The sequence below is a fragment of the Mizuhopecten yessoensis genome, unplaced genomic scaffold (assembly GCF_002113885.1).
Source record: "Mizuhopecten yessoensis strain PY_sf001 unplaced genomic scaffold, ASM211388v2 scaffold10175, whole genome shotgun sequence".
Taxonomy (NCBI): Eukaryota; Metazoa; Mollusca; class Bivalvia; order Pectinida; family Pectinidae; genus Mizuhopecten; species Mizuhopecten yessoensis.
Window position 1 is genome coordinate 327,568 of NW_018408416.1, and position 18,683 is coordinate 346,250.

The window sequence follows — 18,683 nt, forward strand, 5'->3', positions numbered from 1 at the left end:
ACCCAATGGTAAACTAGACCCCCAGAGGCCTCATCTGGATAATGTAGACCCAAAGTGGACTATATAAAATAAAGTATCCCCCTCTAGCGGTCTATATAATAAAGTATCCTCTCTAGGGGTCTTTAAAATAAAGTATCCCCTCTAGGAGTCTATAAAGTAAAGTATTCCCTCTAGGGGTCTATAAAGTGAAGTATCCCCTCTAGTGGTCTATAAAATAAAGTATCCCCTCTAGGGGTCTATAAAGTAAAGTATCCCCTCTAGGGGTCTATAAAGTAAAGTATCCCTTCTAGCTGTCTATAAAATAAAGTATCCCCTCTAGCAGTATATAAAGTAAAGTATCCCCTCTAGGGGTCTATAAAGTGAAGTATCCCCTCTAGGGGTCTATAAACTAAAGTATCCCCTCTAGGGGTCTATAAACTAAAGTATCCCCTCTAGCGGTCTATAAAATAAAGCATCCCCTCTAGGGGTCTATAAAGTAAAGTATCCCCTCTAGGGGTCTATAAAGTAAAGTATCCCCTCTAGGGGTCCATAAAGTAAATTATCCTCTCTATAGGTCTGTGAAGTTATTTACCACAGAATTAAATGGAACCACTGATTTAGCCTTCAGGGTATTTAACCACTGATTACAGGTACCCTCCCAGGGTCTAGTTAACACTGATCCCTTTGGGGCCTTATGCCTCCACAGACAAGGAGTTCTGAAACTGGTTCCCCATGATCTATGTAGTCACCAGTTTCCCTTAGGGGTCTTACTGGGTAAGTTCCCTAGAGTCTTGAAAGTGCATTTTTTTATACAAATTTACATAGCTACCAGACTGGTCCCCTTTGGTTTCTATAGCTAGTTACCAAAGATTCCTTAGTTGGAATCAATGTTACCATTGTGTCCCCTGACGGGGCTTTGATTGTTATCATTAATTGATTGTCATTGATGTCTTGTTACCATGGGGTCTTCATACAACGACGACTTTGATGGGTCTAGTTTACAAATGAGTTCCCTTTGGGTCTACATTGTCCCACTGAGGCCCCTATGGGTCTAGTTTACCAATGAGTTCCCTTTGGGTCTACATTGTCCCACTGAAGCCCCTATGGGTCTAGTTTACAAATGAGTTCCCTTTTGGTCTACATTGTCCCACTGAGGCCCCTATGAGTCTAGTTTACCAATGAGTTGCCTTTGGGTCTACATTAATTGTCCCACTGAGGTCCCTATGGGTCCAGTTTACCAATGAGGTCCCTTTGGGTCTTCATTGTCCCACTGAGGCCCCTATGGGTCTAGTTTACCAATGAGTTCCCTTTGGGTCTACATTGTCCCACTGATGCCCCTGGGGGTCTAGTTTACCAATGAGTTCCCTTTGGGTCTACATTATCCTGCTGAGGCCCCTGGGGGTCTAGTTTACCATTGAGTTCCCTTTGGGTCTACATTATCCAGCTGAGGCCCCTGTGGGTCTAGTTACAACTGTAAGTCTTCTTTGGGTCGACATATTTGTCCCGCTGAGGCCCCTGGGGGTCTTGTTACCACTGTATTGCACTGCTCAACAATGATGATCAATAGATGCATCAGGACAAAAGGATAGCCAGCCAATCTGTTATACTGGTTACATTAAATCAATACCTGCTGGCACATGCATGTGAATAATGTGTGTTAAACCTGCCAGTACCCAGAACAATCTCAACTGATGCAAACTTGCCTGTACAAGGAACAATCTCACAAAATATTCCAATTTCAAATCCTTAATTTCCATACGTTAAAATCTATTTTTCTTTTTAATTTGAGTTGTGTTTGGATTCGAAATGATAAGAGATGTAATCAATATTAATTGTCTTAATCACATTACCGCCCCAACATATATAACAAAGTTACAAAAACAACAAAAATGAAAGAAACATCCAATAAACAAAAAATAATAAATTCAGAGGTTTATCTCTATTTCAAATTCAATGAAATCATATGAAAGTCATCGTCAGATGCATTCACTTTTGCACACAAGACATCTTTACTAGTTGAACAATATACATTACTAACTATATTATTCAAATAATAATAATTTAAATTCCATGGTTTATATATGTATTATTGATTTGCTTCATCTTTTGTATTGAGCCTTCACAATTAGAGCACTTAAGTTCTTAACATTTTAACACCTTTTATCACTTTAAAAAGAGTATGTCAGAAAGGAAGTAATGAATGTCTTATTTAATTATTTACTCAGCTGGTTGATTGTCATGATATTGATGAGGGACTCCAAATAGATTAAGCTGAATCCTACCTTACACTGATGTTAGATGGAGGAGGTGAGGGTTTAATTGAGTCAATCATTACAGCGTTAGACAGCAGCTGTATCACACAGCTGGTATCTATATAACTACAGGTACCTTACCAACCTTACCCCTGGAAAGGTTAAGTTTCCATTGATGGGTACGTAAGATCAGTGATATCACTGGACAGAAATAACACAGTAAGTGTGACAGTAATTTCATCAACTGATGACAATTAAATTTTAGTTCGTAAAGTTTGTATTGCAGTACCGTATGCTGTAGATCAGTTGTGATAACAAAATGTCACAAAGTGGAATCTATAACCTTTAGAACATAGAGTTATACTTTATTTCAGCTGACTGATTCAAGTGATTCAAAATAGGGCTCCTCATACCATGACTATATTTACTTTTGTCTCTCAGTCTTATATAAGCCTTATTTAACAGCTGTCAGTAAAATAAATATTTAAATAGTAGAACTGTTGGAACGGAAGATGTAAAAATCTGAATCTGTAATTGGTGCAGAAAATCAATTTCTGTTTACCTTATTCAATGTTCCCAGTGTAAGCAGAGGACACAGAACTTAACCCCTTGTAGGAGAAGTAGACAATATATAACACACTGAAATCACTTCATACAAATTACTCGATATTTTCTCTAACCTATACAGGGGTTAATAATCAGGTAATTTATTCTACTCTCATTTCAGATCTACAATGTCACCGATATAATATCAAATAGACTAAGGTCAAACACATTTCTACCAACTGATGCAATTAAACCTCAGATATAGATTGAACTTTATTAGTGTGTCAAAGAACTTTGATAGCAATGAATGTACATGAATGGATAGCAATGAATGGGACGTATCAGGGAAGCATGTTATATAGTAAGACATTTTAATAGGAATACTGTATAAAACTCACCCAAGCAATTCAGCTAAGGAAAGACATTGATGTAATGGAAAACCATCTGTTCAGTTTGTGAATGTGAATCAAAAGCAAAATGCATGGTCAAATATTTGATAAAATAACATTTTGATTTTGAAAAGTGCTGAAAAAGTAGGCTACTGTCGCAATGTGCATTTATTAACACAAAGCTGGAGCATACAAGTACACAGACAATTTTGCACTGCAGCAGAATGTGGTGGAATGCTGTGTAAAGTGGTACAGAGGTCCCCTGAGGTTACAACTGTCACAACATTCCTACACCCCTATACATCAGGACTGCCCGCATCACTGCAGTGAACAGTTCTAATAACAGTACGTTAACCCATCTAATATCTATAAACAATACACAGAAAAAAACATGGATAGAAATCTATCCACAAGTAAGAGATATTTATGTCCAATTTCCAACTTCAATGTAAAAATAACCAAGAATTTTAGCATTCATTGTGTTAAAGTTAAGATATATACAAAATGTTTAATAAATTACGATTTTTTTGAAGAAAAAAAAAGTTTTGGTTTTGAGGGCTGTCAAGCTTGTAAAGTGTTAATTAACAACTCTAACTTTAATAAATCAATGGAAATGACAGGTGAACTTAGTCATACCTGTACATGATACATTATATATACACAGGATTTATACAGTCCAAGACTTACCCATCATTTTGAGGGCTGAAGTCGCTATAGTAATCCACATAGTCCACAAAATCCATGAGATGAAGAAGTTAGGAGCGACTAAGGTCTCAGAGGGGTCAACCCTGATGTCAAAGTTCACCGAGTCATTCTAAACAAGACAATCACTCTCCCTTAGGTGTCTGCAACACACACTTGTCTCTTAGGGTCAAGATTAATTAGGCCTTATATCCTCTTAATGACCCTACAAATCACCTGTACACCAGGTAACATGTCTCCTCAACGTTTGTATCCAATACCTGTACTTGTGTATTTACATGTGTCAAACACTGGTAGACTACGTGGGTACACCCTTCTAATGTGTAGTTCCTAGTAATGTCTTACTAATTAATTTTACTGGCTCAGGTTCCAAATGTTGCACGGCTCAGGTAGATGGACAGGTAATTTATACACAACCCAGTGAAACTTTGGACAGCTATTGCTATTAAAAGTCAATGTAAAGCTGTATCTTTTTAAAATTACAAAGTAGAAATCAGTTAGTATCTATGTTTTACCAGTATAGACTGTCACAGGTAGATAATGCAAGGTAAAACAGATTAATTTCACAAGTAAGTCCAGGTATGGTTTGTTTTTGTTTCCACATTCCTCGTCATAGATGTGTGTATTGTACAGGTAGAACAGGTGGATACACTCCTCTGATATATCTTACTTCAAAACACAATACAACTAAGGATCACATCACAATCTTACTTTATACCTGAGATTCTTTTCCGTGGAATGTGTTGATATATAATAATCTAGCACACCGATATTCCCGTTTTTTCGAAACAGCATCTAGAAATCTGATGCACATAAATGCAACTGATTAGAAATCTTGGTTTTTTCCACATGATATGTAGTTATAATTCCTACTTCTTTATGCACACTGCCTGTGGCTACGTGTCACACTCGTATATATCCAGGTATTAGTAATGTCCTAGAGAGGAGGCTGATGTACCACAGACCTGGTCATTCCACACACCACCTGTCACCAATGTCGGGGATTCCTCGGGTTTTTTTTAACTGTAAAATCTATACTTCCACACTAGATAAGAGGTTAACATTCCTAAGTCTTGCCTCAGTTGTGTAACATTAGATTGGATGTAGTGTATGCAAAGTCTCCCGTTATATATACTTTTGACAAATATGTTAATCAGTGTTCATCAGTCATGGTAATATTCACAGATACAAAATGTGGTCACAGACTTTTATTATCACATTTCGTTATCAAAATTCTATCTGTTAGGTTATTACCTGAGTTTCCGGATTATCTCATATGTTAATTATACATCTACCTGTCATTTGTACAGGTAAAACCGAAGTAAATAATGTCAGTAAATTGTAGATTCCTTGATTACAGGTGCTCTGAGAAATGTTTCTCTATAGTACTTGAACAAACCACGTTAATCATTCCCTGATCTAAGATTAGTCCTGAGGTATAGGAATTGAAATATTTAGATTCTGACGGAAGGTAAATGCAATAAAAGACGGCACAATTGAAGGTAATACTGTCCAGTGGAGGTAAACATGTCCCTCTGGCCCGGCCCTCTGATCCATACCTGTAGTCAGTTGATCTCACTGGAGATTCAGTGATTGAGAGTCTGTGATCAGTTAACCTCCGCTGAAATTGTTTACCAAGAGATGAAGAGATACCATTGAATTCTTTATATACCACAGAGAGCTCTCGACCAGTTTTATGTCTTTTGTAGGTGACTTGATTACAGTAACAATCTAACTTGTATCACAACTGAAAGGTCCCACAAACAGATGTTCACAATCTTATCACCTCAGGTAGGGTTAACATAGGGTGGGCCTCGTCACTGGAAGTAAGATTTTATATGTCTGTATAATTGTATCCACCACATGAAATATCCCTTAAGTTCACATATTCAGATGAAATCTTCAGTTTATCCCCTGGACTGATCACTATTTGAATAATTCACCATATCTCCTGGAGTTAAAGTATTGCTTCAAGCCGATTTATTCCTTACATACTTTATGTACACACTTTCTCTTCAATGCTGTAGTTCAGTGTTTTAAATGCACATTGAAGCCTTTTTATAGACAAATATACAGATGATGATGATGAAAAAGGTGACTTGATCCTCATATTCACAGATGAGGCATCCGTAGTGTCAGTAACAGGTATTGAATATACTTGTAAAGCTTGGTCATACCCGTACCGTAACCGCGATCTTCTTTTTCCTTCGGACTGTGGGCGATATTGGATGATACAGCTCTTATGTATCCCTCATACCTACATCAATAGGTACGGATCTCAATTAGGCCATATCACCTTAGTACCACCTAGCACAGGTAAACACCGAATAATTGGACATATTAGATCCTCTTCATTCTCCATAGAAACACTTGAGATTGCAGACGGAGACAAAAAAAAGTAGGTACCCCACAGGTGTAGTAAGTACCACTGTTTACCTGAATGTGTCACCCTTGACCGCTCAGCTTAGATTTCAAAGTAAGGCGGGAGGGCGTTAAAGGCCAGGTCTACCTATAGTCCTGTCACAGCTGACGGCTACACTGTATAGTGGTAGTGTATCAACAAACCCACACCTGTACACATGTCCAATCCTCCGCTGTCCAATCGGTCAACTAACCCCTCACTAACACCATTCATGGTCAGTTCAGACACAAAGTCAACTGCTGCTGCTGACCAAGAATGAAGCAAACATTGTCTTGCATGTTAAAATCTGCTTTATTGGCACACCAGGCCTCTGAGAAGGGGAGATTATGCTGCAGTAGTTCCGCCATACGATGGAGAGGCGCCGAGGGGTGATATATGTGTGTGTGACAATAATAGGCTGATAAGTCAGGTGTTACAGGACAGCAGTGCTCGGTCTACTTACAGGTAAACTAGGGCGCACCTCATCAGCAACCTGAGCACACCTGACTATTCACATGTAAACACATAGAGCAATTCAGAATAAAATTATGATAGAAGTTTGAGAACACAGTAACATAATACTGCTACATCTACCGGGTGGAATATAGTATTACCAATAATACTGCTGCATGTAATACAGTATTTCCAAATCTGCAACAAATTGATTTGCATTTGAAAAAGATATAACTTCCTTTTGGTTGAATATTTGTTGCAAGTATGAATATTTGAATTACTTAATTTCTGTCATTTATTTAACTACAGTAAAATATGTCTTAAAATCAACCTTAAAGCACAAAGGATAATTTTTCAACTTCTCTAAGTTCTCAACTCTGTAATGAAACAATTAGTCTTTAACCGAAGTGTCGCAGATGCTGGGACAGAATGATTTATAAAGCCATAGAGATTTTATAGGAAATATTCAAGCAGCAATTTCTCCAGGTTTATCATGGGAAACCACACAAGTTACCCAATAGCTATAAACACCTGCTGACGATCACTGATAATTATGATGCTGTTATTAATTCCCCAGGTGTTCAAATATAATTCAATAAAGCAATCTTTTTTTTTATAGTTGTTACAAACCAAGATAGCCACCTCTAAAAAAGCAACATTATAAATAAAAGTGAGAATAATGTATTAAAGGCTGTGTTAATACATTAATGTGAGAAATTAATTGGTTTTAAATCTGATTAGAACAATATGCAGGTGGTATACAGGTGTATAAAATATGTATTAAGTTCTGTTAAATCTAGCTTGACCTACAAATTTAATTAATTTCTATTAAACTGAAATAGCTAATATGTTTACCCATAGTGTCAGTCACGGCTGATCTATAGCATTATATACATACTATGAATATAAATGTGAAATACCACTTTCCTACACTGCTCCACTAATCAACACACTGACAATTACTACATCCTGTATTAATGCCAGCTAGCTCACCAAATACAGCTACCTCTGGAAGCAACATATGTGCATAAAAATAATATATCATTAGATGAAATTACAAAGAGCCTGACAAAATGTAGGAATAACAAGATTATTATTATATAGGCCAGAGTTCTTTTTTTGTCAAACATTTTTGAATGCTGTTTGAGATATTCCACATATACAAACAGTTTTAAATTTTATCTTTTATACCACCACATCAAATGTGACAAAATTTATTTCTACCCGAGACACAAATAAGGCAGCATGACAAAGATATGGAGGAGGTGGGGGTGTTCAAGTTTACAGCAGTATAAATGTGCATGTGCTTGCATATATTTTTGGTATGTTATCATCCACATTTTTTTTATTTATAATAATAATAAATTATTATTCAAGGTTCTTATATACCGCTTTATCACGACCTAGTTCGTACGATATCTCAAAGCGGTTCACAAATTATTATCCGTGGTTAAACGGCCTTTGCAATTTAACCAGCCAATATCTTTCTCAACTCCCTGGGGAGCATATAGCCGGTGCTGCCATTTCGGCGCTCACAGCTAGCATTCTACAATTCCATCACTGACCAACCAAGTACTAATTTACAGCTGAGTAGACTGGAACAAGCGGAGTAAAGCATCTTGCTCAGGGATACAACACAGTGCCGTGACGTGACTCGAACCCGCAACCCTTCGGTCACGAGCCCGGCGTCCTAATGAAATATATTCCATTGCCAGCACACCCTGCATTATTGTACATAAAACAAAAGAAAAAGTACACAGTTTATACAAATGACAAACATCTGGTTAAGGTTTAGTGTTAGATCTAGCACAGAAGGATTGAGCCAGACAGGTATCAGTAGACAATACACACTCACGATTTAACAGCTAGCTACACCAAAAACCCCAAGTGTATAAATTATGCAAACTTTGATACAATGCTGTCATCTTATTACCGGTACTTCATCTCCAGCCATCAAATGACTTTGTTACTCATCTCTGAACTATTCTTAAGAACTTTCAACAGAAATTGATTTTATTTCGTATTAAGCAGCATGGGAATGGCCTGCAGTATGAGGGAAGGTCTACATATCACAGTTTATACCTGACTGGTGTGTTGGCAGACTGTATAGATTTTTCCTCTGAAGCCTGATCAATTTTCTATGACTCATTTCCTAGAATGCTGATTTCTTGAATGAGGCCGAGACCCACATCTATCACAGACATATATATTGCATGTCTAAAGCTTGTGAGGTGTTACAACTCTCACCTTCAAGGATAATCTAGATCCAGAGGGGACATGCAGTAAAGTTCAGGACCATCAATGATTTTTACATTAATCTGTTTATAATAGATCTACTGATCAACTGATATGTATACAAGTCACTATGTGGGAGACAAAACAGGTGATATAGAGGTACCTCAATGATTATCATGTTTCCATGTGTTTGAATATTTCATGGTCATAATTTAAGGGACATAAAATATCATATTCCATACATTTAGTATAACGTCGCTGACAAATGTGACGTTTTAATTTACAGTTGAACTTATATTACTGTTCATATAAATTTTGTGACCCTGTGTTTTAACCAATGAAAATGCTCACAATGTATTACTTTAGATGACTTACAATTTGTGTGATATTTCTTTTGATGTATTTTGAGGTACCATACTTTACAAATTCAAGTAGAACAATTTATTAAATTATTCATATATGCTGGTTTCTTGCATTAATAATATGGTATATGTATAAAGTTTGCGCAAATATTCCATTTCTATAAATGAAATTATACTGTCTAAATAACAGTGATAGTTATACTGTCATACTTTATATTACTCTACAAATAAGTATCTGCATGCTAAAACAGGAATTGTATGTGAAAACAAAGAAACAAATCATGTATTCAAATACAACGTACTACCTGATTATTTCAATTTGTGTGTCATATGTTGAATATTTGACTTTTATCCAACACACAATTATTCTTTGACATATATATATATATACTAACATCAAATCTTGGAGAAATACTCTAGCAAATTGGATTTGGCATTGCCTATGTTTTTGTAGAGTGCTTTCTTGTAATGACAGGTCATGATTTGATTCTTCGTTTGTTTATGTCAATTACAAACGTCAAAGGTGCAAAAAATTGCAACTGTAATGTATTTTGAATGACATCATAAATATAGTACTTATCAGTGTAATCAAAGGGATGCTATACACCTTCACACTCCAGCGACCACATACCGCCATCCTATCTCTACCTCACAGGTATGATAATGTATTTCTATAGATTACGATATCAACTTGTTAAAGGCTAGACCTCATCAGTTTGGTACATCCTACATGCTCTGTTGTGCATGAACAATCATCTCTGCCATCAAGTACTGTGCCCCAGTTGTACAGGCAATTTTCAGCTTTATAAAACTCAACCTTTTCAAATAGGATGTGTACACCTTTAAATTTATGGGAACATTTTACTTAGATATGACAGTCTACCCATTACATTAAAACCTGCTTATATAAATCCCAGAGAACCTTATGAATTAGTTCTCCATGTTCACAACAACCCCCAGTGGATCTAAGAAATATCTAATAAGTCCTTAAAAGAACTACATAGGAAATATGTTTAAAACAAACCCAAAGGGACCCAAGGAAGGAATTCTCTACATTTGAATTAAAAGCAACATAAGCTACGGAAGGATATGAAACTTTTGATTAAATTTGATTTTCTTACTTTAAGAATTTGTTTCAGTCAGATTGCAAGTTGTTTTTTAATTGCTAATTTATGCAACTTCACTTTCAACGTTTAATATTCTTGTAACTTCCCTTTTATTATGCAGGTACATATAGACATGAATATATTTCTGTATCCACCCTTTAATAGCTAGACCTTGACCTATATTTCAACATCACAAGGGTCATCATAATATTTAAATAACAAGAAACCTGTCCTATATAGTTGTCAAGTTACCAGCAGTGTTCTAGTTACTTAAGTAACTAACTGAATGGGTTTTACCATTGCTTTTTAAATGCTTTGGTGATTTGTAACATTTTGAATTTTGTAAATTATCACAGTAACACAATTGGACATTTCTACAATTCTATACCACAGAATTTTTTATACATGTATGTAAAAGCTAACAGTAGTGTTAACATGAAATTGGACGCCTTTCAAACTCTGTCATTGAAAACAGGAAAAATCTCAACATACTGGTGTTACTATGAAGAATTCTTATCATCATCACATAAATCATGAATTCAATAGACAAACTGTTTGATGGCGTTTAAATGATGTCAAGTAGACACATTTACTGACAGTGTATAGGGACATCTAAACCATTACACCATTGACAGTGTAGGGGAATACAAAACAGGTAAAAACGCCTAAGGACGCGTGACATCTCATCAGATAGCATTATGTGTAGGATAAAAATTATGTAAATACATGCAAGGCTCCCAGTAGAAAACACCTTTAATATTTCTCATTGTATAAATATATGGTGATTAAATTCAAAGGCTTGAATATTTTGTTTGTAAACAACTTACAAGTTTCTTTTTTGCACTGACCCAAATGATATGTTCAAATATTCAGGCCATAAAAACTCTCCAGCCGTAAGTAATTTCTATTCATTGTATGTATGTGGTTCAACTGGGAATTTAACCTTCTAAACTTTTTTCTCATAACAAACTTTTACTCTCCATGATATAAATAGGTTATCTGAGTAAACATATCAGATGTCTTTGACAGTGTAAACTTAGTAACAAAAGGAAAGGTACCTCACCCTCCTTGGAGCCAGACTCTGCCAAACAAAACCTGTTTTTTCATTTTAAAGAAACCTAAAACACTGTACATTTCAGATCTGTGTGTCGACAACAAGCTGTTATCATTATCAAATAACAAAAACGGAGTAGTTGAAAATGGGATTGAGGCCATGACAACAAATTCTATTAAATAATAATTAAAACAAAGCAATTAATCTGAACATTTCTTAAATAAACTAAAACAATCTCCCTTTTTTACATTACTACAGCAGATTTTTCCCTACAGACAGGAAATCTTCGTCTAATATAGTGCTGTTTTGCATGCTTATCATCATGATTTATCAGTCGATTCATATTTTCTAATTACAGTTATTCATTCATTATTCCTATCGATTTAATTATCAGTAGGCCTCAGGTAAAATGTTTGATCCTTAACAAGAAATTTCTATCAATAATACATCTCATCTGTCCTTACATGCTAAGTTAAATTTGACACATGTATGAACTGTACATACATCAATTCAAATTAAATACTAACTTAATTAACACTGAATAATCTGACAAGCTGTGTGTTTTGATCTCACTCTATCAATTTCTATGCAGACTGACCCTGTGTAAACCAAAAATGTGTTCCATATTATGTACACAAAATAAAGGGATCAGAGAGATATGGCAAAAACTGGTTACAGTAAAAGTGTGATTGAATTAGAATGACCCTAAGGTAATGAAGGAAGCTACATGTAGCTCTGCTGACCTGCAAATGAACAGGTTTAAATACATGAGATAGGTAAATTGACCACTGTGGTGATTTAACCTACCTATGTTCAGGTAATGTACCAATAAACATGAGTCTCCAGGGTTATATAAACCATCAGTGTCCCAACCAGTATTTACCTGGCTGTCAGACACCTAAATAACTGTCCTAATGTTACCAGAGAAACATGTTATCTAATACCTACACCAGTCAGTGTCCTGTAGGAATCCACTACAAACTGACCGGTACAATACAACACCATGACATCAGGCCATATTCAAGGCTGCAAATGAAACAGAACTATGTTCATTGCAATTTTCAGAATGGTTGAAAATATATAAACTAATTTGGTTCTTTATTCGTTACCTTCAATAAAATTATTCTCCTGAAGAGCTGTAAAGCAGCGAAATGCCTTGGAAATCTGTCTTTTTGTGATTTTTTCATTTTCATATATTTTTCCTGTCGCACGGATTCCAATCAAATTTTCATATAAACTAATTTTAATATATATATATATAAACGGCCCCTGTCTAATCTGGATCCCTGTCTTAACCAACAGTGATCTGTGGTCCCGGCATATTCCCTATATAATCATAGTAGTTAAACCCTACATAAACCAGACACTGTCTATTCCGAAAACCGACGTTGTTTCACAAATGTTGGTATAGTAATCCATGTAAAAACAACCTGTTCATTCCGGTCCTGACATTTCTCTTGGCTGGCTACAATCTAAAGCAAACAAATTATAAACAAATCAGCGCTATCCAATGTAGGGTCGCCCTTCATTTGTATTATAACCTGTATATTTTGTAAATAATTAAACGTTGCAATTGATCTATTTCTCTGTTGTTTATGTTAACACACTTGCAAACAGATGGTATGCAAAACACTACATTTTTGTATTTTCAAAAAATGACATACCGACCATGTTAAACCGGACACCTGTGTAAACTGGACAAATAGTTTGGTCCCGGTGACATCCGGTTTAGAGAGGTTATACTGAATATAAACGACTACTCATTCCACATCTGCATTTAACTGAGACAATATTATAAGTTCATGGTTTGATTTGTTTGTGTTTTACGTCTTATTAACAGCTATAGTCATTTAAGGATGTGCCAGGTTTTGGTGGTGGAGGAAATCAAAGCCGGAATTCCCTGAGAAAAACCACTGACCAATGGCCAGTACCTGGCTACTGCCCCACATAGGTCTCGAACCCGCGACCTAGTGGTGGAGGGATAGTGGTAGCAGAATGTGAGACGCCAGAACCACTTGGCCACCGCAGCTCCTTAAGTTTATGGCATCAATATATAGGTCTCATACTGTACATTTGAGGTGTGCTGTTTTATATTTCCCAACAAAAATACTGCAACCAAATTCATTGTAAATGATATCATCAATGAATTATGGTTAATTTTGATCCGATATACTAAACTACACAATTGTCTAGACTGTTTAACCTTTTGTCAGCTGAAAGATAGCATACTTGCCAACGTTTTAAAATTTCCTTGGATGAGATTCTACACGCTCAAAATTAAAACAAATATAAAATGAGTGTATACACCCACTAGAGGCAAAATAACCCTTTAAAATGACATATTTTGAGGTGGTTTTTTTCCAGATGAATTCATTAGATCTTAGAATATAGGAACAGGTAAGCAAATTCGTTGGTTGAAAACACTCAATTTAAGGGTCCAAAATCACTAGTCTTCTTCCTAAATAGGGAGAGTTGGCAAGTAGGAGATAGTCTCCAAGGAAGAGTCCCAATAAGTTCAGCAACTTTCATTTTCTGACATGGAGTTGCTTGCATATTAACTGGAGCAGAGAGTTATATATGGAATAAATCCATGTTTATTATAATTCCCTTTTTCATAAAAACAAGTCTATCACAGGGATTTAATTTGCAGACCACTTGATAAACCAGGTAGCTTATACTTTCTGCAACATTGATGGGACTTATTTCAGCATCTTCCAACTGCCGAGTTATTAGGATTGGGATATGTTGGAATTCATTTGGTGGGAACACTTTTCCATAATTTTTATTCATAAATCTTGTACCAGCAATAACACTAGGTGAAACATCTTATTGCAGAGTTGTGCCCCATATGTCTCAAAAGGCAGAGTTTGGAGGTAGGGTAAGGGGAAGGAAGGGGTAAAGTGGATGATAGACACAGAAATAGAATCAGGGAAGGGGTAGGATATGATACAAGGGAGGATGATGAAAAAGCCTAGGCTGTTATTCATCATGATGTTTAATCTATACTGAAGATGTGAAACCTTGGCCATCAGATTGACAGAACACAGAAAGCAAAGTGTTAAGAATATATAATACATGGAACTTATAATAAAAGCTTACTTTTTCATTTTCTTTGAATTGTATCGCACTTGGTAGGCTGCTTGGAACAGTTTCTCAGGCTCTTGTTCATATTTCAAAGGTACTTCCTTCTGGAAAAACTGTAAATATAAACAGTTATTTAAACCGACTTTTGTAACATGACCCTTTAAAACCTCTCAAATTTATTATTAAAAGAATGATTTATTGAAGACACTGAACATATTTGACATGGAGTTAAATCTTGAGTTATTCTTCCTGTTTCAACTTCGGATATCCTATTCAAATCTAACCGAGTTACTCCCCCTCTTTACATTGACAAAATCTTTCATTGTCTTTTAAGTATATCAGAGTTACCTCCCCTAGACTCCCAATTCATTGCTAGGATAATATATAATCAAGTTTCTTGAAAAGAGTGGGAGATATAACTGTTTATATTAACATCCAAGCAATAAACCTAAGCATTAAATGCATTGATATTAATATCAAAAAAATATTTTTTCTGCAAGAAATCTAAAGCATACATGATTGCATTCTCCATATTATTGCTTTTTTATGAGTATGAAATATTGAATATTGTGAATGATTTGTTATAAATAAATAAGATCAGGATGTTTCAATCTCTATCTTACAAAATACTTTCATCAATTTAAAGCAAGGTTGATTGAAAAATAAATACCACTTGTCAGAAGTCAAAATATATATCTGAATCTTAATTGTTATTAAAAAGTACATAAACATCAATTAATAATGAGAAGCATTCATTTGATTAAATAGGGTGTGTTTAAATTAATCAGATATTTTTGCATACTTGGTGCTAGGTAAAAACTGCACGATTAACAGAAATGCTTATGAGCGTAGTAAATGAAGGTTACCTTGAGCATGCCTTCCATGTCCATAGTCTTTAGCACATCCTGACTAGTCTGTAATATTGCAATCGCCAGTCGGAATATAAAGTCCATACCCTGAAGGGAGAATACAGAAAGTCAACTACAATTTTGATTCAACAACTTTAGAGAATTTTAAACATAATATATTTATATATATACTAAAGTAATTTGTTTTGTAAACACCATAAGGTAGATGACTTATCTTTAACACAATTCGACCAAAATTTAGTTAAGAATAAAGTATAGATACTGGCTTACTGCCACTTGTATCCTCCATTACAGGAGTTCCATACCACCGTTAAGTAAGTACTACCACTTGTATCCTCCATTACAGGAGTTCCATACTACCGTTAAGTAAGTACGTAACCCCTTGTATCCTCCATTACAGGAGTTAAGTAAATACTACCACATGTATCCTCCATTACAGGAGTTAAGTAAATACTACCACATGTATCCTCCATTACAGGAGTTCCATTCTACCGTTAAGTAAGTACTACCACTTAACGGTGGTATGGAACTCCTGTAATGGATGATACATGTGGTAGTACTTACTTAACAGTAGTATGCAACTCCTGTAATGGAGGATACAAGTAGTAGTACTTACTTAACGGTAGTATGTATCCTCCATTACAGGAGTTAAGTAAATACTACCACATGTATCCTCCATTACAGGAGTTAAGTAAGTACAACCACTTGGATCCTCCATTACAGGAGTTCCATACCACCGTTAAGTGGTAGTACTTACTTAACGGTAGTATGTATCCTCCATTACAGGAGTTAAGTAAATACTACCACATGTATCCTCCATTACAGGAGTTAAGTAAGAACTACCACTTGTATCCTCCATTACCGGAGTTCCATACTACCGTTAAGTAAGTACGTAACCCCTTGTATCCTCCATTACAGGAGTTAAGGAAGTACTACCACTTGTATCCTCCATTATAGGAGTTAAGTAAGTACTACCACATGTATCATCCATTACAGGAGTTCCATACTACCGTTAAGCAAGTACTACAAACTTGTATCCTCCATTACAGGAGTTCCCTCCTTCCGTTAAGTGAGTACTACCCCTTGTATCCTCCATTACAGGAGTTCCCTCCTTCCGTTAAGTGAGTACTACCCCTTGTATCCTCCATTACAGGAGTTAAGTAAGTACTTCTTTAACACAATTCGACCAAAATTTAGTTAAGAATAAAGTATAGATACTGGCTTACTGCCACTTGTATCCTCCATTACGAATGTTCCATACTACCGTTAAGTAAGTATTACTACTTGTATCCTCCATTACAGGAGTTGCATACTACTGTTAAGTAAGTACTACCACATGTATCCTCCATTACAGGGGTTCCATACTACCGTTAAGTAAGTACGTAACCCCTTGTATCCTCCATTACAGGAGTTAAGGAAGTACTACCACTTGTATCCTCCATTATAGGAGTTAAGTAAGTACTACCACATGTATCCTCCATTACAGGAGTTAAGTAAATACTACCACATGTATCCTCCATTACAGGAGTTAAGGAAGTACTACCACTTGTATCCTCCATTTCAGGAGTTAAGTAAGTACTACCACATGTATCCTCCATTACAGGGGTTCCATACTACCGTTAAGTAAGTACTGCCACTTTTATCCTCCATTACAGGAGTTCCATACTACTGTTAAGTAAGTACTACCACATGTATCCTCCATTACAGGAGTTAAGTAAGTACAACCACTTGTATCCTCCATTACAGGAGTTCCATACTACCGTTAAGTAAGTACGTAACCACTTGTATCCTCCATTACAGGAGTTAAGTAAGTACTACCACTTGTATCCTCCATTACAGAACTTCCATACTACCGTTAAGTAAGTACTACAAACTTGTACTTGGTTGATGAAATGACACAACTCCTGGAGGTACACAATAATGCAATAATAAAATATTTCAAAACCCTGATTCTAAATTTGCATAAGGGAGATAACCTTGTAACAAAATCACAGGGATCAGGGCTATGAACTTATACAATTCTTTATAGTATATGGAAGGTAGTTTTTATTCTAACTGTACAACTGATACACTGACGAGTAAGAAACAGTGAACATTACCTCTGAGATAAACACATCCATGACCCGACACGCCATGGACATGGGGAGCGTTGTAGAGAAAAGGGTAAGAAACCAGGACGAAGCATACATGGAGGTGTAGAAACCCTGGGTCTGGAAGTGTAGGTACAGGGTCGGCAGAAACTCCTGGAAAACACAGTAACAACATTGTAACATTCAAAACATGAAACAGAAATAAACTTTCATTCCTGGAGCAAAGACTGTTAAGGAACAATTTGATCAAGGAACATGTTATTGAATGATAAGGACTTGCAGCTTTTATGTCAATTTTATGGTGTATTTTTCAAAGTTTTAAGAGATCATGCATGAAACTTTTAAATCAAAATTAATGAAATGCTATAATTTTAATGTTGGCGTTTAAAGATGTTTTTTTGTATCATCTGTAAGAAAGTACAACAACATCAGATTCTATAGTTTATCAACGTAAAAAAAACAAGTCGATTCCATTGTACCTTACTATTCAACAGCTTGAACTTGACCTTCAAAGCAAATGTTATTTCATCAGCAATCATTTCAATCTTTTATCCCAATAACTGTGTCTACATTGGCATAGAAAAACTATAATATGCATGACAGAAAGTCATCAGGAACATACACACTAGCACTGGAACCTGTAAAACTGTTCCAGAAATCTATTGTAAGCATATTCATTTCAGTGCCTAGATTTTACAGATGGACAGAATATAGATTAACAAGGACTAACTCTATGTTCACCCCACTAAACCATTTTCTTCTTGGGTTTATCAAAACAAATCTGCTTAATGTAGAATAAGCATTCTTATTCAAGCATGAAATGGGCAAATATTTATTCTAAATGTGACTAACGCATTCCACTAAACAAAACAGAAAGTGTTCATAAATATCTGCAGATTACTATATACCAGGAAAGTTTTGCCCTACACCCAGTGCTAACTTCACCATTCACAGTTAACTTCCACGTTTATTATGTTGTTTACCAAAGTTTGCTCTAATGATAAATTTGCCCTCGCTATGGAAGGCATAAAAGGCGAAAGTTAAACAGCGGAGAAATTTCCTAGTATACAGATTCAAGACAATACCACTAGAACCAGGAATCAACACTATTACAATGTTTATCTTGGACAATATCAATACAATATATTGCAATGGTTACAT

The 18,683-nt window shown here is 35.7% G+C and overlaps 1 protein-coding gene across 7 annotated transcripts in view; it reads right to left on the bottom strand.

Annotated features, from left to right (window-relative positions):
* LOC110459654 (ecotropic viral integration site 5 ortholog-like) overlaps positions 1-18,683 on the bottom strand; it is a 73,053-nt gene that overhangs the window by 20,831 nt on the left and 33,539 nt on the right. For all 7 annotated transcript variants that reach the window (XM_021512002.1, XM_021512005.1, XM_021512004.1 and 4 more), the window contains 3 exons: positions 17,532-17,675; positions 15,430-15,519; positions 14,579-14,676 (listed from right to left, as the gene is read on the bottom strand). In XM_021512002.1, coding sequence (XP_021367677.1) covers positions 14,579-14,676; positions 15,430-15,519; positions 17,532-17,675 — 332 coding nt within the window. The remainder of the gene's footprint in view (positions 1-14,578; positions 14,677-15,429; positions 15,520-17,531; positions 17,676-18,683) is intronic.